This window comes from Bactrocera tryoni, unplaced genomic scaffold, assembly GCF_016617805.1.
Source record: "Bactrocera tryoni isolate S06 unplaced genomic scaffold, CSIRO_BtryS06_freeze2 scaffold_25, whole genome shotgun sequence".
In the NCBI taxonomy this organism is placed as follows: Eukaryota; Metazoa; Arthropoda; class Insecta; order Diptera; family Tephritidae; genus Bactrocera; species Bactrocera tryoni.
Window position 1 is genome coordinate 1970364 of NW_024395977.1, and position 25143 is coordinate 1995506.

The 25143-nt window shown below is 33.7% G+C and overlaps 3 protein-coding genes across 4 annotated transcripts; 1 reads left to right on the forward strand and 2 right to left on the reverse strand.

Moving 5' to 3' along the window:
- Positions 1 to 14614: 14614 nt before the first annotated feature.
- Positions 14615 to 16231, reverse strand: LOC120780943. 2 transcript variants are annotated; one of them, XM_040113173.1, is made up of 3 exons: positions 16106 to 16231; positions 15346 to 15486; positions 14615 to 14919 (listed from the first exon to the last, which is right to left on the reverse strand). In XM_040113173.1, exons 1-3 carry the CDS (start codon positions 16178 to 16180, stop codon positions 14701 to 14703), a joined length of 435 nt encoding a protein of 144 aa, XP_039969107.1. In that variant the 5' UTR covers positions 16181 to 16231; the 3' UTR covers positions 14615 to 14700. The 2 variants fall into 2 exon arrangements, with proteins under 2 accessions (XP_039969107.1, XP_039969108.1); XM_040113174.1 differs by lacking the exon at positions 14615 to 14919 and adding an exon at positions 15188 to 15289.
- Positions 16232 to 21753: 5522 nt separating this feature from the next.
- Positions 21754 to 23510, forward strand: LOC120780940 (protein ANTAGONIST OF LIKE HETEROCHROMATIN PROTEIN 1-like). The gene is made up of 2 exons (XM_040113170.1): positions 21754 to 21871; positions 22526 to 23510. Exons 1-2 carry the CDS (start codon positions 21768 to 21770, stop codon positions 23298 to 23300), a joined length of 879 nt encoding a protein of 292 aa, XP_039969104.1. The 5' UTR covers positions 21754 to 21767; the 3' UTR covers positions 23301 to 23510.
- Positions 21867 to 23647, reverse strand: LOC120780944. Its single transcript, XM_040113175.1, has 2 exons — positions 23498 to 23647; positions 21867 to 22477 (listed from the first exon to the last, which is right to left on the reverse strand). The coding sequence occupies exons 1-2, from the start codon at positions 23637 to 23639 to the stop codon at positions 22314 to 22316; spliced, it is 306 nt and encodes a 101-aa protein (XP_039969109.1). The 5' UTR covers positions 23640 to 23647; the 3' UTR covers positions 21867 to 22313.
- Positions 23648 to 25143: the final 1496 nt, after the last annotated feature.

Consider the following 25143-nt stretch of genomic DNA (forward strand, 5'->3'; position numbering starts at 1 on the left):
TATTAAATGATATGATTGCATGTAAACGTATAAAAATATAAGCCAAGAGGCCAACATGCGTCTTTAAAAGCAGTGTATATTTCTGAGCATAATTTTCATTGAATTCTCAGCTCTGTTCACTCATTTCTGTTAAAATTTCTCCTGCCGAGCCAAAAGTGGTGAAATCCACTAATAGGATTTCGTTAGCTCTTGACAGTTCACACGCTTGTCCGTAGTTGAACCTTCTCTATATTATACATTCTCTGCAACCTGTCGTAAAGCATCGTCAAATCGTAAAATTATAAATTTTTTCACTTGTTTTTTTATAATTTTACGATGCTTTACGACAGGTTGTGAATTGCTCAAGAAAGACAATTACATAAAAGTCAGGTGATATAATTTATTCCCGAACGGACAGACGGAATAAAAGTGCCAATAAATATAACAAACAAACTGGACAGCATTCGAAGACAGGCTACAGCATGTACGGCAGTATTATAATATTATTTACAATTTACTACTCTTTTGCAGATTGAGTGGCTGACCTCAGTAATAGAAAATTTGTTTTGACTGAGGCAGACATAGTTAGGGTTTTCAGAAGTCTCACAAGGTTATAAGTTATAACGAATCGAAAACATAGCATTCATATTCTTGTCAGTAAAATATAGGCTTTAAAATCACAATTAATACCCACAAACTACAGGGCACAACGTTCATTAAATTATAAAATTCGTCACAGGGGCACCAGACCAAGACGATTTAATAGAAATAAAAACAGGTTTAAGTTACTTAATCGAAAACAATAACAAACAAAGAAAGATTAACTCTCAGTTTGAAAAACTATTAGAAAAATTAGATCCGAAATCCGTTGTAGAAGAATTTGTAATCAGAGAAGTTTACAAAGAGTTAGAGGCAATTACAAATACAATTCATTTTGATAGAAATGGAAATTTTTACTCTGGAACTTCAAACTTTAACAATATTCACGAATTGATTTCAAATGAAATTATTGATGTCCCTGTCATAAATATATTAGAATATTCGGATATCCACGTTTGTATGTACACGTATGCGATAATCACAATATATGTATACATACCCTATAATTAATAATAAATGTAATTATACAATTTAATTCTGTTAGCCTACAAACATGGAAAATCACAAATTGAAAGAAAAATAGCAAAATGTGAAAATAAATTTATAAGAGTATCTAAGTGTAAAAGTAATGTAATTGCAAAATAATTGTATCATCCCTTTACTAAATAAGGACAAAGCATATTACATATAATATTCTTCAAGAAAACAATGTGCCATTATTAAAATTAGGTCACGGCCAAAATATATACACTCTTTTTTTACCCGGTTTATTTTTACACGGATTTTAAGTTACACGATGAAAAAAAAAATTGTAAAAAAATTGTAATGTAGTACGGTTTCAAAATTACTGGCTTGTAATTATGTTTGTTTTTACATTTGGCACCATTGCTGAAATGAACATATAGTATATGTACATCGGAGTATCTGGGAAATCCCCTTATTCGAAAGTTCAAATTTGGTTCGCATGATATTTACATAAAATATTGCTTAATTAAAGAGCTTAAAGTTTATTAGCTCGCAATATTTTATCAATTGTTGGTGCTATCAATTAGATTTCAACATTTCTGTCCTTAATAAGTGAAAAAAGGTATTTTATCTACAAATTTTTAGTTAAGCTTTAAAAATAAAATTTTTGCCCTTACTACATTTAACAAAATGTTAAAAATTTCAAAGATTCGTAAAAGGCAAGCCATTTCTTTGGAAATAAAATTAAAAATTTCTGACTCTCTGGCAAGAGGTGAAGGTTCAACATCTGTGGGCAAGGATTTCGGCTTAAACGAAGCTACTACGTATATCAGGATCATGAATGATAATGAAATATGGAAATCTGTCATCAGTACATCAAAACATAGTTCCAAAACAACGTCATGTATTAGAAATGAAGTGTTAGTAAAAACGGAAAAAATCTGTAGTGTTTTGGATTGAAGATGTATTGCAAAGCAGAATACCTGTAGATGGAAATACTTTAAAGCCGAAGTCACTACGAATTTATAAGCAACTGCAGATACTGGAGCCATCAACAAGTCGTCAAGATAAGGGAAAATAATTTCTTACTAGTGATGGATGGCTAACATGGTTTCTTAAAATAAACGCATTTTAAAATTTCCAGCAAAACTAGCCAAAATAATTGAAGATGGGGGATATGTCCCCGAACAAATTTTCAATGCCGATGAAACGGGTTTGTTCTGGTAAAAACTGCCTTCCAGAACTTTCATAACAAAATCCGAAAGCAAATAAAAAAGTCTGGATGACAGCAGGTCTATTTGCGGAATGGTTTGAAGAATGCTTTGTTTCTGAAGTTAAAATATATATGGAACAGCAATGTCTTGACATTAAAGTGCTTTTGCTCATAGATAATGCGCCAAGTCATCCAGATTTAGAGCTTCCAAATGTTCAAGTAATATTTTTGCCACTTCCTTGATTCAACCATTAGATCAGGATATAATTGCAACGTTTAAGCTTTATTATATTCAACGAGCATTCGAACATATTTTAGATGTAATAGAGAAGGACAACCTTACGATCGTTGATGCATGGACAAAATGTTTTATTTTGGATTGAATTTCATATGCTTCAATGTTCAAAGAAAGTTAAGGGTATCAACATTCCTGCTGGAAAGTTGGCCAGAATGCGTCAAGAGCGGTCGATGGAGACTTCTGAAATTATAGCCTTGGCACACTAAATCGGAGGAGAAGGGTTCGAGGACCTATAATTTGAAGATGACGAATTAATGATAGATAAACCTCTAGATGATGATTGAATAAATAACATATGACGGCAAAACTGGGAACCATTATAGCTATAACGACAATGAGACCGAAATATTGCAACTAACTGCTAGTTTAATTGATGATGGTCTAACATTTGGTAAAAGTATGGTGAATCACTTCTTAAAAAATGATTCTAATATGGAGCGCGTTCGTCTCAAATAAGTGGCGAGGAATAATTAAGTAGCGTAAATATTTTTTCGGTATTTCTATTCCAAGTTTTCTGTTCTTAATTCTGGATTAGCAAATTTCTTTCGTTCTTTGATTGCTCCACCAATTTTTCACCTGTATGAAATATGTATTTTAAGTTTAAATGCTCAATAAAATGCCATATGAACATACAATTTGTATGCATATCCGAAATTTGATAGTTTTGAACATTTTTTACACCATTTTTCGAAGTAAATATAGTTCTTTATTTCTCTTACATGGTTTTTAGATGACATGGAACGTATACCCCATTTTACTATAGGAAACGTCTCTTTTTTACACAGTTTGTTTTTTTCTTTAGAAGAGTTGGGTGTATCAGAATCCAAAACGAATTATCAATTTTCTAATATAAAATAAATGTACAAATAGCTAATTCCTGTTGAGGAACGCCCTTTACACTTTTTAAGCTATGCTATTCTTTTAGTTATAATATTAGGATTATTTGTATACGCACAGTGGCACCGCTCCATACATTTCTTGGAAAAAAATAGGAGTAGTGGTCATACAACAATGAAACTTTGCAGAAATACTTCTCTGGACTAAACTAAGAAATTTTGAAAAAATCTTGGAAAACCGCCTACTGCCACACCCACCTCCCATATAACTGCAATTGCCAAAATTGTTATTTTTGGACCTAGGGACTTGAAATTCGGGACACTTCTTAATTGAGTTCTACTGATGAAAAAAAATTAAACTTAAACGCAAGTGACGTTATTTATACCTTTACCTTGATAAAAATCCAATATAATTTGCAATGTTGAATTTGTTTAAATGAGTTAAGCATCCACCCCCTCTACCCGGTAAAACAGGCGCATCCTAATACAACAGCGCAATTCCCCACAACTAATAACACCACTCAACACAACTCACCACACTTCTACATTATTCAACCCATTCAACCAAAAGGATGAACAAAAGGGAAAGGGACACAATTCGTTGACACACAGCGCCGCGTCGACACCTGTCGCCATCACATACATTTCGGTACACATCTTATGAACAGCACTTCAACTTTCAGTTTGTGACACCCATCCCACGCATTTAAGTTGTAATAAAAACGTTCGACATCGTCTCCACCCATCTCCGCCGCGCTAAAGCTGTATACTTCGATCGCCTCCTATCCTGCGCGCAACGCTCAGCTTTTAATTCTAAAACAGCCGGATGCTGTCTCACTAACGCTCCGGATTATGCGTTCGACCATGATCCGAAGCAACTCGATCGCCAGCACCGGCATCATATTTATTAACTTGTAAAATACAAACTTAACGCTTTAAATAAAATTGTTAAATACAAACCTAAAATTCAGATATTTTCATTTCAATCAAAGCAGTGGTGTGTGTTCCCCAATAAATTGGGTATATATTTAATCAGAATTGAATATGTAACCGGCGAAAAATTGTGTTAGTTTTTATTTGTAATATTATGCAAGCACCATATCTTTAACAATGGGATCTAGTTCTAAGGAAATTTTGTTCGAATGACGCTTTAAGCTACTTATGTAAGGATCCGAAGTTATAAGAAGTCTGTTGAAGACATCAGTATTTGTGGAAATTAAAATCGATGTTACCAAAAGGGACGGTAATTGGCGGTTGTTTTTTTTTATTGAAAGTACAGACTCGGAACTTTCATTTTTTTATAGTAAGAGGGCTAAGCAAGGCAAAGCACATAAAGTTTTTTCCCATCAAAAAATGAAAAGTTGATATTTTTTGAAAAATTATAAAAATTAGCTTACTTTGCCAATTTCAATAAATTTTTTTTTTATAAATAAGTAGGTTTTCACTAAAAAACAAAAGAAAAGCCATAGCTATAAGCTCAGACACAAAAAAAAAATCTTTATTAGGACAATAATTTTAATCTGATTTTATTGAATAACTTTTCATCTACTTCTGTTAGTTTTTTTAACTATAAAATTTCACTTTTTATAAAAAACCTTGTTGAATTTTTCTTATCCAAATATTTCTTTACAAAACAAAACCATTAAAGTTTTGAAATTGGAAAGTGGAAAAATCCTATTTTTTCCGCCAAAATGCCACTGTGATACGCCTCAGTAAAGGCATGTAAATGTTACCAGATTAAACAAGAAGCCAACAAACGACGAGCTTTCGAGCAGGTATATGAAATGAGGACATTTTATTTTTACAGAGGGGAGAGTTAAGAAAGATAACATTCCTTATCATACCCACGAACCCAATTACATATACATTATCAACAAATCCTTATCAGCTTAAAATAAGAACACAACAGAACAGAATGTTCTGTCAATAGTACAAATAGTTGTAAGTAAACCTAATATCCTTTAGTCTTAGTATTGACATCAAACGTGAAGGTGGAGATATTAAACTCAACAAATAGATAAAATAATAAACACAATATTATTATTATTTAACTTCCGCGAGTTACGTAGCCTAACATGACAGTCTGGCAACTATCCCTCCACCAACGCCATTACGATATATAAAACATATGTATGTACGATATTAAGGTCTCGTTAAGCATAATAAGAATATTATATGTCAGTCTTAAGATTCATTCCACAAATAAATGTTGTATATACATAAGTATATAATACTAACATAACTGGCGCAGTCGCTCCCCAAAAAAAGAAAGACGAACCTACCTGTACCCAAAAGTTAATAAAGTTAATCGGTGGAACTATGAAAAACAATAATATTTCGTGAAGTTAAATAAAAATCTAGAAAAGTTGATCTAAAATTAAAAAATGAAAAAGGAAAGCTAAATTTCATTATATCAAAACTCTGTTAACTATTAACTTAACTACATAACCTACAAGAACTACATAACTAAGGTCGAAATCTACAAATTATATATATTTTTTTTAAGTGAAAAACTGTATTTAACATTCATTGTTCAGTACCGGACTCCGAAATTCCAAAAATTAAAATAAAATAAGCGAAATAAAGCAGTTTCTAAATTACATAATTTGGCAAATCACATTTTTTATTCTACAATTCAAAAAGCTAATATCATATTGAAATAAAATAAGAGACTAAACGCAAAATCTGTAAACTAATGAAGGTAAAATCAACAAGACATACAAACTCAAAATTGACAATTCGGTAACCTGCAAATTAATCACGGCAAATCCATAGTTATACATATATGTACATGTGTATGCAAAAAACGATATGCTCTGAACTATTAAAAAGTGAACTATTACTTCACAAATACTTTTTTGATATAAAAAAATAAAAATATTTAAAAAAAATTATCGTCGCTAATGTGCAAAACAAAATTTAACATATAATACATGCCACGTTGTAACATAACCTTCATGTCACCACATGGTAGCAAACCGTAAGGTCACCTTTAAAAAGAAGTATATAACAACAATTTTGCGATCGGATGATCAACTCCAACAATCCAATTAGTAACTTCAAATAGCGGCATTTGGCAACTCCAACAATCCAATTAGTAACTTCGAATAGCGGTACTTGACAATGACAACTAATCCAATTAGTTCCAGTGAGAACCAACCGGCAATGGCAACTCACCCAAATAGTTCCAGTGAGAAACGACCAGCATTGCAGCTGTCAGTGAGCGACATTGTGAAAGATTCACACAGAGTCCACGGCATATATGCCCTCTCTTCGTTTTTAAGAGAAGTCGACGCCGTACTGGCAATGCTGTATGCAGATCCAACAGCATACGAATATGTATACCGAAGGGTAATTCTAAATAAAATTCAAGGTAAGGCATTACATGCAATTCGTACTGTATCGTCAGATGCCAACTGGAGCGAAATCAAAGCAACTCTAATCAGAACTTTCGGCATCAAGGAGACATACCATCAACTTTACCAGCAAGCGTTTGCTCTTCGACATACTAGCATTAGAATTTATTTTGAATTATTAATAAATATATTATACAAATTAAACGAAAAATTTGAATACGATGTAAGTAAACCAATAGAGTTTAGTCCTCTAAATAATGAAAAAATCATTTTAAGAACATTTTTGAATAATATAGATGCTAATTTGGCTTCGATAATTATAAATAGGAATATAAATTCCTTATCAGATGCTTATAATTTATTAGAAACCGAAGGTTTAATTCGTAATCAGAATAAGTGTAATAGTACAAATTTCAATGATGATTACTATAACTATGCAAAACAAAGTAGACATACTGATTCAAGTTACAATTATAACAGAGATCAACAAGAATATAAAATAAATCAACAATATTTGAGAAATTATAATAAAAATTTTCCGAAATTCTATCCTGATCAAAATAGAAAGTTTTTGCCAAGGCAGAATTATTCAAGTCAAATTAATAATAAATTTCGGTTTCAAAATTCCAATCAATATAATAGCCCAAATTTTAGAAGAAGTGAGCTTATGAACTCAGATTACGCAAAAGTTGATGAAATTGATAAAAACCAAGTTTCAAATTTTCATGTTACAGCCTCAAGGGAACATTACCCATAATAGAGCTTCACATAGAAAATAATATTGTTTTATGTTTAGTAGATACTGGCTCAACTACTTCACTTCTAAATGAAAAAATACTACCTTACTACAAAAGAATTCCACTTCAAGTTCCATTAAAATTTAAATCTTTAAATAGTGAAACTAAAATTAATTTTGAGATTATTACCAATTTACCAAAAGAATTTAAAAAAGATGCCACAATGTCATGGAAGTTAACCAGCTTTGAGGGAAAAACTTTTGATGCAATTCTAGGACAAAATATTTTAAAACCACTAAAGGCAATTATTAATATGGACAAAGAAAGTATTACTATAAATAATATCGAAATTAAATTTGTGAAAGATTATCCATATAGTAAAATAAACGAGTTTCATTATTTGAATACAATCAATATAAATGATAAAGTTTTACAAAATTTATATAAGCTTTTAAATACAGAAGAAAAAAGCGCTCTAAACAAAATACTCAATAATTATCAAGATTTAATTTACACAGACGGTCAGCAGTTAAGCTACACTAACATTACAAAACACGAAATTAAAACAACTACCGACAGACCAATTTACACAAAAGCTTATAGGTATCCTCAAATACACGAAAACGAAGTAAGTGCACAAATTAGAGATATGCTGAAACAAGGCATTATAAAAGAAAGTAACTCTCCTTATAATAGCCCCTTATGGATCGTACCAAAGAAGACAGACATAACTGGCGAGAAGAAATGGAGAATAGTAGTGGATTATCGCAAATTAAATGAAATTACAACGGACGACAAATTTCCAATACCGAACATTGACAATATACTAGACAAACATGGACGAGCATAGTACTTCTCGACGATAGATTTAGCAAAAGGATTTCACCAAATCCTAGTCAATAAAGAAGACCAGTTGAAAACTGCTTTTTCTACCCCCTACGGACATTATGAATACGTTCGGATGCCTTTTGGCTTAAAAAATGCTCCAGCAACGTTTCAAAGACTTACTAACAGTGTTTTGAAAGATTTTATTAACAAATTTTGCGTTGTGTATCTGGACGATATACTTATTTTTTCTACCAGTTTCGACGAACATGTTACAAGTATCAAACAAGTTTTGGCGAAGTTAAGAGAAGCGAAACTAAAAATCCAAATCAATAAATGTAAATTTTTCTCAAAAGAAACCCTATACCTAGGTCACATTTTGACACCTGAAGGCGTTAAACCCAATGCAAATAAAATAAAAACTATTTTAGAACTAAAGATTCCAAAATCCGTTAAACAAATAAAATCATTTCTCAGTATGTGCGGCTATTATCGCAAATTTATTAAAGATTTCGCAAATGTAGCGTACCCGATGGTAAAGTTTCTAAAGAAAGACGCCAAAATAAATATAAATGATCCAAATTTTATCAATTCGTTTGAAAAACTAAAGCGAATAATTACAGAAATTCCAGAGTTGGCAACCGATGCCAGCTCCTTCGCAATCGGAGCAGTGTTGCAGCAGGACAAACATCCTGTTTGCTTTGCCAGTCGTACTTTAAACGACCATGAGCGTAATTATTCGGTCACAGAAAAAGAGCTTTTGGCTATTGTCTGGGCTGTCGGATATTTTCGTCCATATTTGTATGGCGTTAAATTTAATATTACGTCCGATCACCAACCGTTAAAATGGTTATATACAAAAACGCAAGGAAAAGATGCTAATCCAAGGCTTTACCGATGGTTAGTAAAACTAAGCGACTACAATCTAAATATCGATTACATTAAGGGAGGAGATAACCATGTAGCAGATTTTTTAAGCAGAATCAATTCTGATAATCATGAAATAAACGTAGGTAATGACAGTTCAAGCTCCTTAAATAATAACGCAAGTAACGATACAACTTCAATGCATTCCCATGCTGATGATAGAAGTAATTACATTGGCATTTTAGACACAGTAGTCAATAGATTTCCTGTTCAAATAATTTTTACAAACATTAAAAGTAAAGAATTTGAAATTATAAATAATAAAAAAAAGATTTACATCACTTTAGAAGATCTTAGTAATAATTTAGAAGAAATTTTAGAACGAAACATCTCAGGTTCAAAAATAGGAATTTACACAGATCTCGACGATAAAAAATACAACATTTTACAACAAAAAATTGTAGATATATACAAAAATAAGCCAAATTTCAAATTTTTCAGATGTTCTTACAACGCAAAAGATATGGCTTCAGAAAACGAAACATTTAGACAAATTCACATGTACCATAAAAATGAAACGGGTCACACTGGTATTAATGAAAACTACGAAGGATTGAAAAAATGTATATATTATCCAGATTTAAAAACTTTGATACAGAAGTATATTAACAATTGCGATACTTGCAATAGAATAAAATACGATCGCAAACCAGTGAAACCTAAGTTCGCAATGACCGAAACCCCAAAGGATAAGAATCAGATCATACATATGGACATTTACACGAATTCAAAATCTAACTTTTTAACATTTATAGATCGTTTCTCAAAATTTGCCACTGCCTACTACCTTGAGGACAGAAATAACCAAACAATAATTGAGAAACTAAGACAATACCAATCACAGAAAGAACATTTTGAAACATTGATTACAGATAACGAATTTAAAAGCGTAAACATTAGGGATTACCTAAGAACAGAAAATATAAAGTTACATCTAACAAAACCAAATAATCATACTGGAAACGCCGACATCGAGAGGTTGCATAATACACTAACTGAAGAAATTAGGATGTTAAATAAAGAAAATAATTTATTAGGCATTAAAAACAAAGTAAGCAAATCCATTGAATACTACAATAATTCATACCATTCTATTACAAAAGAAAAACCAATTAGTGTGGAATCTGGAAATTGTAATGAAACAAATATATACACAAAAATGATTAATGAAAAAAAAAATAATTTGAATAAAAGAAATCTGCATAGAGAAAATTATCGAGAATACAGGAATAAAGGCTACATTAAAAATTATAAAAATGTGCGTCATAAAGAACAACCGAAGTTTATATTTAATGAATTGAATAATATACATGCTAAAAATATTAAAAGAAAATATAAATTTCATGACAAATTTAACATACAAGAAATTTCCTAAAACAAAAAAAAAATCAATAAATTGATTACAAACACAAACAGAAAATAATAATTTAATAGATATAAGTATATGTAAAAGCAAAAAAAAACTGTACAAAAAAAAAATTAAAAAATGTAATGGATATATGTAAATTTTTGATTTATTTAATTATTAAAAAAAAAATCCGCTTGTATTAAATCTATTAATAATTACTTATGATATTATATCACAACTCATGTAAACTTTAATAATTACTTATGATATTATATCACAATTCATGTAAACTTTAATTTTAACGGGGGGGAAGTTACGTAGTCTAACATGACAGTCTGGCAACTATCCCTCCACCAACGCCATTACGATATATAAAACATATGTATGTACGATATTAAGGTCTCGTTAAGCATAATAAGAATATTATATGTCAGTCTTAAGATTCATTCCACTAATAAATGTTGTATATACATAAGTATATAACACTAACATAACTCGCGCGGACTGGATTCAGTAGAGGGCGTTCCTAGCTAACAAACGAGCGGCTGGTGTGTTGTCTCCAAGCACCTGGAGAGTCAGGACACACATTTTCGCGCGACGTGTTTCTGTGAGTGGTGCAAGCCGAAAATGCAGCGTTCGTTAGAGAAGAGGTAAGCGATTAAATTCTGAGTGCAAGTCGGTAAATCTGCGACAGAGACGTTTGATCAAACAGGCTTACCCAGATGTTGCTTTTGCAAGAAGTGGTGTGTTTCGTTCGCACCGTGCTTGGAGACCTGCGACTTCGACAAACTCCGGCAATGTTATTCGTGTGCTCAAAGTTTTGAACTCAGACCGTGAGCTTTACGTGGATGTTCTAAAGAGACTAAAACGAAAGATCGGGTCCTTCAAGACATCGCAGCCGATTGGAAGTTGCCCCACGACAACGCTCCGGCTCACACCGCCTTTCTTGTGAATAGCTACCTAACCAAGGCCCACGCAGCCACCCTACAACAACTCATATATGGCCTCACAAACTTTTTTTGTTTCCTTGACTGAAAATGTCAAATGTCGAAAATGAAAGTGGATCCATGCAGCATGCATATAGGCTCTCAAGGCTATTCCGGAGAATGCCTTCCGTGACCCCTTCAATGCTTGAAAACCGCGCGGGCAGCACTGGATCGACGCAGAAGGAGCCTATTTTGAAAGTTTTTAAAGATTTATAATGATTGGTTCAATAAATTTTTTTAAATCGACCCTTTCCTGACAAACCTTGTATACTTGTATATCTCGAGTAGTTTTTTTGGGAGATACAACCGAATGTATTGAAAGGACCGCTGTTTACAACATTTGGTGTATTGAAATAAAAAGAAATGTGCTGTCATTACTTGAACTAGACACCTTGAGATGCATTGCCATGGGTAAACTCATTACCAAACAATGTCCGGTGTGTTTAACGCTAGTACTTACCAACGACAGCTTTACTTCATGACGCTCAAAAGCGCAGCGAATCAAATCAATGGGTTGATCAGCATTCTGAAAAGTCAGGGATTTTTCAGTTCCAATTACCTATTACTAAAGTGAGAAGGCGAACCATCCCTACTCTGGGTTGTTCGTTTGGTTTGGGACCCGCCACGTAAAAAACGCCCCCAAATGAAAAATTATCAACTGCCTCGGATGAGAGACGCCCCTTTTGACGAATTAAGGATTACGATTTGAGGGCATGCCCCTTGCGCCCACGCCCCGAAGGAACAGAAAGACGATGTGACCAAATATGCCTTCTAACAGCGGTTGGAACGCACCGATGAGAGAAGCTTCCGGTAAGATGTCCAAATCGTGCTTGACGACTTTGACGCCAGAGTGGGCAAGGAAGGTACCTTTGGCACAACAGTCGATAAATACAGCCTTCGCGTGGAAACATCCCCAAATGGGTTGAGGCTGATCGACTTCGTCGAGGCCCGGAATATGGTTATCTGTAGTACTGGACTCCAGCATAGAAAAATTCACTAAGCTACGTGGCTGTTTCTGGCTCGAAAATCCTCCAACCAGATCGATCAGACCACTACAGCTGCAAACGAAAACATTGGTTTTCAGAAAAGGCAAAAGAACAGCTGGTACGACGAGGAGTTTCGTGTCACAGCAGAGAGAAAACAGACTGTCTACCTCGCAACGGCAAAAAAAAAGAGACAGGTCGAAATGCGTGAGTATAAAGAGCTTGACAAAGGTGATCTAGTGACCGATGCCCAGAGCATACTGAAATTGTGGAGAGAACACTTCTCAAGCCTGGTGAATGGCAATGAAAAAATAACGCCAGGAGAAGGCAAACGCGATTCCGCAATTGATGACGATGGAGCAGACTTTCCATTGCCCGACCATGAAGAAGTTCGAATAGCTATTACCAACAAAGCGGCAAAAGCCGGCGGAGCTATTCAAACACGGCGGCGAAGAACTAATATGGAGCATTTGTCAGCTTCTTTGTAAAATATGGTCGGGCGAAAGCATGCCCAACGAATGGAGTTTAAGTGTTCTCTGCCCAATCCACAAAAAGATAGACCCCACAATCTGCGCTAAATACAGTGGGATAAGTCTTCTAAACATCGCATATAAGGTTCTATCGAGCGTATTGTGTGAAAAATTAAAGCCCAGTGTCAACAAAGTGATTATACCTTATCAGTGTGGCTTTAGACCTGGAAAACCAACAACCGACCAGATATTCACCATGCGCCAAATCTTGGAAAAGACCTGTGAAAAGAGAATCGACACGCATCACCTCTTTGTCAATTTCAAAGCTGCTTTTGACATGACGTAAAGGATCTACTTTAATGCCGCGATGTCTGAATTTAGTATCCCCGCAAAACTAATATGGCTGTGTAAGCTGACGTTGAGCACACCAAAAGTTCCGTCAGGATCGGAAAGGACTTCTCCAAGCCGTTCGATACCAAACGAGGTTTCAGACAAGGCGACTCTCTATCTTACGACTTCTTCAATCTGCTGCTGGAGAAAATAATTTGAGCTGCAGAACTTAATCGAGCAGGTACAACCTTTTATAAGAGTGTACAGCTGCTGGCATATGCTGATGATATTGATATCATCGGCCTCAACACCCGCGCCGTTAGTTCTGCTTTTTCCAGAATGGATAAGGAAGCGAAGCACTATTAATCACTAGGTGGACGAGTGCAGGACGAAATATCTCCTGTCATTAAACAAACAGTCGTCGCACTCGCGACTTGGCTCGCAAGTCACTGTTGACAGTCATAACTTTGAAGACGTAGATAATTTCGTTTGTCGTGGAACCAGCATTAACATTTACACAACGTAAGCCTCGAATTCTAACGCAGAATATCTCTTGCCAACAGGTGCTACTTCGGGCTAGTTTGGATTGAGAAGTAAAGTCCTCTCAGGACGAATAAACACAAAATTCTATAAGTTATTATTCCTGTCCTACTATATGGTGCAGAGGCGGGGACGATTCCAGCATCTGATAAGTCGACGTTACGAGATTTCAAAAGAAAGATTCTGCGAAAGATTTATGGTCCGAAAATACTCCAACTCTGAAAGTATTCGACGAAGTACCCGCCAGGGGAAGCTGAGGAAGAGGAAGACCTCCATTCCGTTAGGAAGACCAGGTGGAGAAGGACCTGGCTTCGCTTGAAATTTCCAATTGGCGCCACATTTCAAAAAGAAGAAACGACGCGTTGTTGTTAACTTGATTATAACTGTATAAGCGGTGTATAAAGAAGTTAAGTAAAAAATTGAAAAAAAGTCCAAAAGGGACTTGACAAGACCAGTCAGCAATATATTCTAGGAAGTGGCAGTATTGTAAAGGCCTGCTTTTTCTTAAAGACATTCTGTCTCCAAAAGAAACATACTGAAATTTGTCAACGCTGCTGAAATATTCTATAATTGAAGCAGATAATGACATTTCAAGTAAACGATATCGAACTAACATCAGCTGAAATACGATCTTCCACAAGACTTCGGGTGGAGGAAATTGATTCCAGCAAGTTCCGCAGTTATCATTTAAACTGTTTATACTATATATATATACTCTATATCTCCCTCGATTAGTTTTTATTATTACTTTGTTGATTTTAATATTATGTGCGAGGTACACATTTGTACATTGCTGGGAAGTTCTAACTATAGTTTATTAAAATATCTTACCAGTCGACTTCCTTTTTTATTTTTATCATCCTCTTCAGACATTATTTCATAATTCACATCAAAAAACGAAGATATATTGCGAAAAATACCATCTTTAGAAATATTTAAAGCGGAATCTTGAAATAGTAGATTATCGCCTTCGTTTTGAGAAATATCAAAGAGTTCAAAAGATTTTCCACCGGCTTTAGTAGTAACCTGAAAATCAGTATTCAAGTTTTAATTATTTTTCTTATTTATTATTTTTGGGACCGATTTCTTATATATATATATTATATAGATAATATTGTCATGTTGGAAGTTTTCTTTGGCACATTAAATATTTTCAACTTATCATAAGTTGTTTTATTAATAATTTGTTTTAGTTAGGGTTTTCACAAGTCTCATAATGTTATAAGTTATAACGATTCGAAAACATAGCATTGAGAATTGTAAATGTGTGAACTCATTTTTGTATGAAATCCAACATCAATTTTTTTAAACAAGTGTAAAAATTTATAATTTTACGATTTTACGATGCTTTACGACGGGTTGTGAGAACCCCAAATATATTGATATTTCATCATCACTATATGAAAAGAAATCGGTAAGGGGGAAAATAATAAAAGTACGTTATTTTGTCACCTTCATTTTTAAACATTGTAAAATCATGCATTCCCCACTAATTACGAAATGCACATAACTAATGTGACCTTTATCTTCATAATATATTGTTTCCAGTGGATCAAACTGACGAATAAGGCCTAATTTGCACGCTGCAATAATCTAAGAAAGTGTCAAATGTGTAATTAGTATTGTAGTAAACTAGTAATAAATAATGGGTTGTCAAAAAAGTCTTGCGGTATTTTTATTGAATTATTGAAATATTTTTATAATGAGTTTTTGATGACTCATGCCCAGCTCTTGACCGATGCTACAGATGCTACTATGCCGGTCTCTTTCGACCAATTCAGCGATTTTATCGCAATTTTCGACGACAGGCCTTCCGGAGCGTGGCGCATCTTCGACCACCTCTACACCAATGGAAACTGTATCGGGTCCATAAACTGCACAAATCGTTGTGCAGTGGAAATGGAAACTGTATCGGGTCCATAAACTGCACAAATTTTATTGGCGGCTTGAGATGCATTTTTGCCTTTATCGTAGTAGTACTGTAAAATATGCCGTATTTTCTCTTTATTTTGCTCCATGTTTGCGACGCTATAACTCACGAACGACTTAAAAGAAACGACAATCAATCGAACACGTGTTAGCGCGTGAAATGAGCTTTCCAAAAAGGTATAGCATGACCCGATGCGACGAATAAAACTAGAACTACACGCTTTCAGCGCCAACTAGAGAAAATACCGCAAGACTTTTTTGACAACCATTACATTATGCTTACCTGATCATGATTTAAATACTTAAAATACTCCAATGATGAAATGGCTGCCTTCCTTTCCATCCATTGCTTTGCCATCGTCGGCCGCAGAATGGTATTAAAATCGTCCTCATGCAGAACAAGAAGTTCAACTTGATCTAAAAGTTGCATACTTATTTGTTTACGTTAAAGATAATCAATGTAATTTGAAAGGTCATAGTAATATGTTGACGGCGAAATACGTTAAGATATGTACATATGTACATATATTAGAAATAAATAATCAAATATTAAAAAGGCGAGGCTAAGCAAGAATGGTTACCCCTTTGTATAGTTGTATAGTATAGTGCATATGGTTACAATAGGTACATCTGTATCAGCAAGACATAACCCTCTAACTTTAATATGTTAAATTCTGAAAGCGATGCAGCACAATTAACAACCTTTAAGTTGTCATTCGTTAATGTCTACAAACATTTTTTGTCCTGCTCTTACAACATAGTGTGTAGAATATAATCGTTTTTCTTTTAGTTTCCTTGTTTACGATATAGAACAGAGTAAACTATTTACGTTCTTAGTTTTACAATATTTCAAATCGAATAAAAAGGCAATTGATTAAAATAATGTTAGTCAAATTACGGTTTTTTCTCAGACGAAAAAATAATCACTGCATTATATAAGAGTGTATCTTCTGCTATATGCTTTCATGACTTCTAAAAAAATTCATATTTAAACAAATTGAAAAAATATTAAGCTTATATCTACAATTTCCTGAGTGTACAGTGTTATCAATGTAGAAAACAAAAGCAGAATAGCGAGGGATATGTACTTCCTAAACTTTTCCTAAGTACTTGCTATCAATACTTAAGGCAAAACTGATAATAGAAACGAGCTATCGTAAAAAATATATTAACTCGAGGCTTTATTTCGCGTATTTCAATTAAACAATTCATTTTAGTAAAAATCTTTATTTTCAACTTGAAAACTTTTTTCTTTCAATAAGCATTTGAAAGAAGTTAATTCTGTACTAAGGTGGTCACTACTACGGAAAATGTAAGCATTCTTAAATTCTACTGATAAAATGGAACATTCTGCGATTACAGAAATAGCTACAATGTTTATACTTTTGCAGCTTGTTGTAAATTAATAAATGAGTTATATTCACCTAAATGTTGTTTGAAACATCTAAAACTAATCGAAATATGCTTTTAAATTTCCTCATTCTCAGTATACCATACACATAAATCAAGCACTAATTATAGTGTCGGAGAACACTTATGCACAAATAGTTTCTATAGGGTATGACATCTCACGTCTAAAAATCAGATCGAAACTTTTTAATCCTCTATATAATATACAATTCACACATTTTCCGCAGTCCACCAATTACCAGAGCTCCTTTATGCTGTAAATATTGGTCAATGTGTGAGATATGTATCTTATTATTATCTTATAATTAAATAACAATAGTAACACCAAAAGTTATTGTAAACAGTTCGGATCATTATCTAACTTCAATATAAGCTATGTATATAGTGAGTTCCGACTTTCCAGCTGACATAAAACCGTTTATTTTGGTACAAATTTGTGATATTTGATATGGTTCTTAAACATAATGTGCTTCAGCACTGAAAATTAAAAAAACCAGTAACTTAAATCAGTACTAAATCTTTATTTACTGATTGACTTTTTCCTCTAACAACCATTAGAATAAATTTCATCCATTTTCTTGAGTTTAAATCTTCTTCTTCTTCTTTACTGGCGTAGATAGCGCTTACGCGATTATATCCGAGTTAACAACAGCGCGACAGTCATTTCTTTTTTTCGCAGCCAATTGGAAATTTCAAGCGGTCCTTCTCAACCTGATCTCTCCAACGGAGTGGATATCTTCTTCTTCCTCTGCTTCCCCTGGCGGGTATTGCGTCAAGTACTTTCAGAGCTGGAGTGTTTTCGTCCACCCGTAGGACATGACCTAGCCGGCGCAGCCGCTATCTTTTAATTCGCTGAACTATGTCAAGGCGTCGTATATCTCATACAGCTTATCATTCCATCGAATGCGATATTCGCCGTAGCCAACGCGCAACCTTTCGAAAACTCGTAACGTCGACGTTTATATCACATCAGCATTATATCAGTCGATATGTGGTTATGGTTTGACGGCATAAACGGGCATTATTTTTCAATAGCGAGCGAAATTGCCGTCAGGATCATGCGATAGATTATTTTCTCCAGGTGCTATGGTATAACAAAGGTTTAGGCCAATTAATCAGCAACGCTCGAAGAACTTAAACGCAACATTTAGCGCATTATAGCCGAATTTCTAACCGAAATTTTGCACCGGGGGTTAACTTGTGCAGATATGCTAATGAAACCGTAGTAGCCATTTGGCTAACATTTTGACATAAGAATATTTGCATAATTTCATATTTAGGATAACAACCATAATAATATTAGTATATAGAAGACGGCGGAAGTGGTTATTACAGGATAAATGAACGTCCCTAATAAGTACGAATGTGACTGACATTTCCATTTAAGTTATTGAATAATTTTTTATTCCTAATTTGTATTCAGTGCTTTATATGTCGCCTATGTATGTGTACCCTTCTACAGTTACACAAAAACTCAAAGGTTGAGCCAATAAATTCAACAAAGGCCAAACTCATTTATTTGTAAGCCTAAAGCCGTTAAATCATGAAGAGTGAGCTAAAATTTTGGTGGTGAGTCTAAAATAAAAATGAACACCAAATATTGTGTTTACATCTAACTATTTCCCACACATTTAGCCCTTGTGTGGAAAATGTTTTTTAATTTTTATATTGTGTATTAGCTGTAGCGAAAGTCAACTTTGAAATTTTGCGTATATGTTTCGTACGATGCGTTGATACTTCAACACGCATTATCTTAAGAATACAAGAATTTTAAAATTTTCATTAGGTAAGATTTAGCTGAATTATATAAATTAACACAAAAAATATTTATTTCAACATTTCATTATCAATATCAATATCTCAAAATTTTATCATTATTTAAGTTCACCAAATGAAATAAAGAAATTCGTTAAAGCTAATATCCGCCCCAACTCACGGAATTTATCGGTATTTCAGCTGATCACTGAATATAAATAAACATCCACTTCAACCCTCAATCGACCGATATCAAATACCTTTGATATGCAAGTTCTGCTAAACTCTGCCACCAATAATTCCGGCGCCAATGCCGTTTACCCGCTGCCTTTGGGTATTTTTAAGAAACTATTGTCAGTCACAAGTTTGTACTCAATGAAGAGAAATGGAATTTTGAGAAGAATTTGTTAGAATTTAAGTGAATTAAAAATTAAGTTTTAAATTAAAAAAATTAATTTCGATTTCGGGAGTGAAAAAAATAAAAAAAAAAATAAAATATTTGAAAAGTTAAATATTTATGGTAAAGAAAAATATTTAAAGAAATTTTTTGCGCAAAACTAAAGTAGAGTGTCACCAAGGTAGAATTAGACAAAGTGCCCGATTTTCACTCGGTTGAGTTTTACTCATTGACGAAAAGTTACGATGGAATACTAAAATCATACGAGCATACAGTATTGGAATACCATCTCCAAATTTGGGCTGTATGGAATTAGGATGGGAATCGGAGCAATTAATGACAAAGAGGTATGCCCCTCTATAGCTTTACTCGCGAATTACGAGAAAACTTTTCACGTCTTCTCGACATGAAGGAGCCTACCACCACTCACACATTCACAGGTCAGACCTCTCCTAATACCTAGAACACTGCAAAATCAAATTATGACTCCCAGACAATCAAATAACTTTCTTGGACAGACACAACAAAGGTCATACTTTAATAATCACTTACTCGAACTAAGAGGATTGTTATATAAATCGACAACAATGATTTAGTTGAAACCCATACCAGCCACCAAAATAGTCGAACGATAGAAATTTTAATATCCATACAAATATAGAAATATCAATCAAAGACAGAAAAACAAACAATGACTAATTATGGAGAAATAATTACAGAACAAAAATAAGAGAAAGATTTTGAAACAAGTTAGGAAGTGTCAAGTTCGTAGCGAAAAACAAAGCCAGAGAAATTCTTTCAGATGCTGTCAATCCTTTAAAGAATTAAAAAATGTTGCGAAAAATTAAACATCCATTATTTGAGGAAATACAATAATAAAAAAATTGAACTCAAATTTGGTATATCGTTGGCTTATATTGAATGCGAGAAACCTAGACTTAGTTTTATTGTTACATTTTAGTTCGCGTCAGCTAAAATTATGTTATATTAATAACATCTTTATATGAGATATGAGTGATATATGTATGACACTAAAAGCGCCCACACACGAGCACACAAGTGCGTTCGATCGGTATGTGTGCGCTTGCGGTTTATCGTGTATGGGCTTGTTCGCGTACCGATCCATGTTCGCGAAAATGTTTGATTTTTTACGATCGGTGCGCGAACATGTTTATCGTGTATGGCGTTGTCGGCGCACAAAATCTCATTTTTCTCGTGTCGCCGAACAGTGAAGATCGCGGACAATGGCAAGTGTTAAGGGAGAGCCTGCTTTCGAGGCTTCAAAAATCGATTTTTTTGAGGATTTTTTTGGGAGGAAAGAAATCATTGATTGAAGAGAAATTTCTAGGCTTTATAGTTATATATTTGAACATCTTTCACAAATTTTTTGGATACGAAATCTTTGATATTCTGTCTTTGGGAAGCAATTACCCGATGCATCTCGCATGTACATTTTTCGGACGGCGGGCAGGATGCAGGTCGCAATTTCTATCGGAAACAAAAAATTCAAAGAGATTAACATTTTTTATTAATTTATCTTCTAGTTAAACTAAGAAAATTCCAAAAAAATGTGTAAAATTTAAAATTTTATTAAAAATTGAATAAATAGTGGCTTCTGATCAAAAGAATTTTACTTTATGCTGTTTAAAAATATGTTAAAACTTGACTTTTCTTAATATTTTTTTTAGTTTAAATATAAGATAATTTTATGTCAATGATAATAAACTTTGCCCTAATTCCATACGACTTTTAGTTTTTTTCCTATCCTGCCCGTCAATTAAGAATAATCGTAAAAATTAAAAACCGAGAAATCACGCTTCAAAGTTTTCGCTTTTTGCCTAAACGCTCATACATATACATATTTAGTGTAAGAAAAATAAAAGTTTGAATAACTTATTAACGAAATACAATGAAATAGATAAAAATGCTACATTAGAAATAAATTCCAAGAAATGTTCCGCTTGCCTGTCGCATATGTTAACTCTGTGAAGAACGAACGCAAAATGGATTTGTGTCGTGTATGGGCAAACGAATTCATACCGATCGAACGCACTTGTGTGCTCGTGTATGGGCACTATAAGGCCGCGGCCACGTAGTAAACGACTGAGCGATGAGCGGCTGAGCGACGATTTTGAGCGACGTATGGCTTTTTACTGAGCGACTGTTGTTGAGCGATTAATTGCTAAAATGCCGTTGTCAAGGGCTGTACAGCGTTTATTACTGCTTGAAAATAGATATCATGTTTATAGAATCTTGCTACGTATAAAAAAAAAGAAAGTATGGTGTTCATCCTATAAACCAAACAAGATGGAGGTTCGGTGAATTTAATCATTTATATCAAAATCTACGTAAATTTCCAGATAGATTCTTTCAATATCTACGTATGTCTATACAATCTTTTGATATATTGCTTGAAAAAGTTCGTCCTAAATTAACAAAACAAAGGAAAACAATTCATGCAGAGCTGAGGCTTGTTTTGACCTTGAGGTAAGTTAAACATAAATTTTATTTTATTTATTTATTTAAGTTAAACATAATATTACATACATATATACTTTACTGTTTGTTCTGATTATTGGCAAACGATGTCCGGTATTTGTTTAAAATTACATTTTGTATTTCTCCTCTGACTTCTAATTTTTCAATATTGTTAAACTGCCGCATAAATGGCAAGAAAATTTTTAAAAACTGAAGATCATCATCATCTTCTTCCTTCTTTTCTATCTCAGCTTTTAAAATTTCCATTCGCTCCTTTTCAATTTGGAGAAATTCAGATTCAAACTCGCTTGTACTTCCCTTCCTTTTCTTTGTTTTTGGTGGCACATTTGTAGAGCAACTGGTGGAAGCAGAAGTGCTGGTTTCAGGCATATCAACAGTTTTAAAAACAGAGTCTTCTTCACTTAGTAGATCGTTAATCAAAGTCGAATAATTAGGATTGCAACATTGATATTGCTCTGGTTCCAAGAGATTCCCATCCATAGGATCCGGAACAACGCTTCGGAGCTTCGGAGCCCGATTTTGCTGGTTGACTCTTTTGCAGATTTCTCCTGTATGTGTCTCTTAAATTCTTCCACTTTCCTTTTGCTGCTTCTCCTGAAATGTTATTAGTATATTGAATTAAATTATATTACATATTTGCAGGTTTTTAGCTACAGGACATTCGTTTCGCGATTTAGCTTTTGCTTTTCGCATGGGCAGAAGCACAGTCAGATTAATTATTTCAGAAACATGCGAAATAATATGGAAAGAACTTTTGGAGGAGTATATGCCTATACCAACAACAGACCGCCTTAAAACTATCATAAATGATTACTATAGGCGTTGGAAATTTCCGAACTGTTTTGGCAGTATTGATGGCAAACATTGTCAAATTAAGTGTCCGGCAAATTCTGGGTCCCATTATTTTAATTATTTGCACTACTTTTCCGTAGTACTGCAAGGTGTAGCAGATGCTGACAAAAAATTTGTAACTATAGAAGTGGGAGGAAGAGAAAAGCAAAGTGATGGCGGTACTTTTTCTGGATCAACATTATTTCGATTGCTTGAAGCGGATAAATTGAATGTTCCTCTTCCCCAAGCATTGCCAAACTCAAATACTATTTTACCTAATTTTCTGATTGGTGATAAAGCTTATCCACTGAAAACATATTTGTTAAGAACTTTTCCACGTAGGAATTTAAATGCGAAAACAGAAAATTTTAATTATCGACTTTCAATAGCAAGAAAATGCATTGAATGCGCATTTGGAATATTAAGCAGTAAATGGCGGTTTTTGCAAAAAGCCATTGAAACAACACCAAGAATAGCTATTATTTTAATTAAATGTGCTTGTGTACTGCACAATTTTGTGGGGGAGCGCGATGGCGATAGTGATCTTGATTACTTACAAACAACAACAACTATAAACACTATATAAACTATAACGCTCAAACAAATACAGTTGATCGAGAACAACAGCAAAACTTCAACAGAAGCAGCCAAACAGCATTAAATATACGTAATGAATTAACAGAATACTTGTGGCAGTTTGGACATTAAATTCCACTTAAAATTTTAATTTTATCATGTTAATATGTTAACAACCAATTTTTTTATGAATAAAAAAACACTCACCAGAACAACCACATATTTCTCCCAGTTTTTTCCATATGTTGTCAGTGATATTTTTATTTTTGAAGTCTTTGTGGCTATCCTGCCACAAAACTGGGTAGCTTTGCACCTCAGAAATAAGCATTTCAATGTTAAATTTGTCCATTCTCTCTGTTCGCCGCTCAGCAGTCAACTGAAATTTAGAACATGTTTTAATTGTTAAGCGACGTCGCTCAGTCGCAGAGAAATCGCTCATCACTTACTGCGTGGCCACTTCAATGGCATTTCATACATATGTTTTAATTTCGTCGCTCATCGCTCAGCCGCTCAGTGCGTGGCCGCGCACTAACTCGACCTACGAGGCTAAATTTAACATATTGAGTTGATATGGAAAACGTTAACCAGAGGATCGGAAATCATTATTATAAAAAGTTATTGCAATATCTAACCTCATTACAGGTACATTTATCACAATTCAACCAATCCATAGCGTGTGAGTATGTGTATACTGTTGTTTTAATTAAAAGTGAAAAAACTTACAATCAAACTATTTTATTTATAATATATATTTCTTATAATTTACATACAACTTAGTTTATCGTGATGCCATTAGATGTACACGATTTTTTGTTAATCCTTGAGGTGTACAAACAAACAAATTCGATGATTTTTCAACTCTGGAACATGCAACATATAATTGACCGTGAGAGAAACACGGATATTCTAAATCTAAGCCACAAATTGACATGGTTTGGAAAACAATTCTTGATCAAAATTCGGATCTGGAATTTCCGCTGAAATTATATTGTCAATTTCTTCTGCGCGTACTTTATCCACCAACCAAATTAAAATATGCGCATGTGGTAAACCTCGTCTTTGCCATTCAACAGAGTAAAGCCAACAATGTGTTTCACCAAATACCGAGTGATGTGTAATCAAATTAATCAAAGATTTCAATTTTTGTTAGAAGACACGTGCAGTGATATCATGGCGATGCATCGATGTTTGACCTGACAACTTTTAATTACAATTTTTACTTTCATCCCATTTTGGACTACACGTCAATGTGATAAAAAGATCTGGTCGGCCCTATGCATGTACGTAAATCATAGCGTCGTGAATGTATTCTTGCATACTATGACGCGGACTATAAACGTACATATGTATGATGATGGGAGGATATATGCAGTACCGATGTTGTTGATCTCATTTTTGCATCTACGTTACCGATTATGACATCACGCAAATTAATGTACTCTTCAGTACGAACTTTTGCTTGATTAAATTTTATATATCATAATCTCTCACTTTCACTTTTTACATACATATCCACAATGTACTGATGTCTGCATCGGAGAATGTTGTTGCCTTCATTAGCACGAATCATCAACCAATATGCGTAGAAGTTTATAGTTCAAATTAGTATATTTATGAGATAAACAGAAATTATTGACTTAAAAAAGTGTAATCTATAAGTTGCAACGTTTCCAAAATGTCCAAATTTTCTCGTTCCTCCATCTACTCTATATGATTGTAAGCGCACCGAGTATGTGATTGTTGCTCCTCTTTTCCCATAAAATAAATTTGTAAAAATCTCCTTCGTTATGATAAACAATTTTTGTTGCTCCAAATGACGTCATTTGGAAGCATGAATTGAATTTACGAATTTT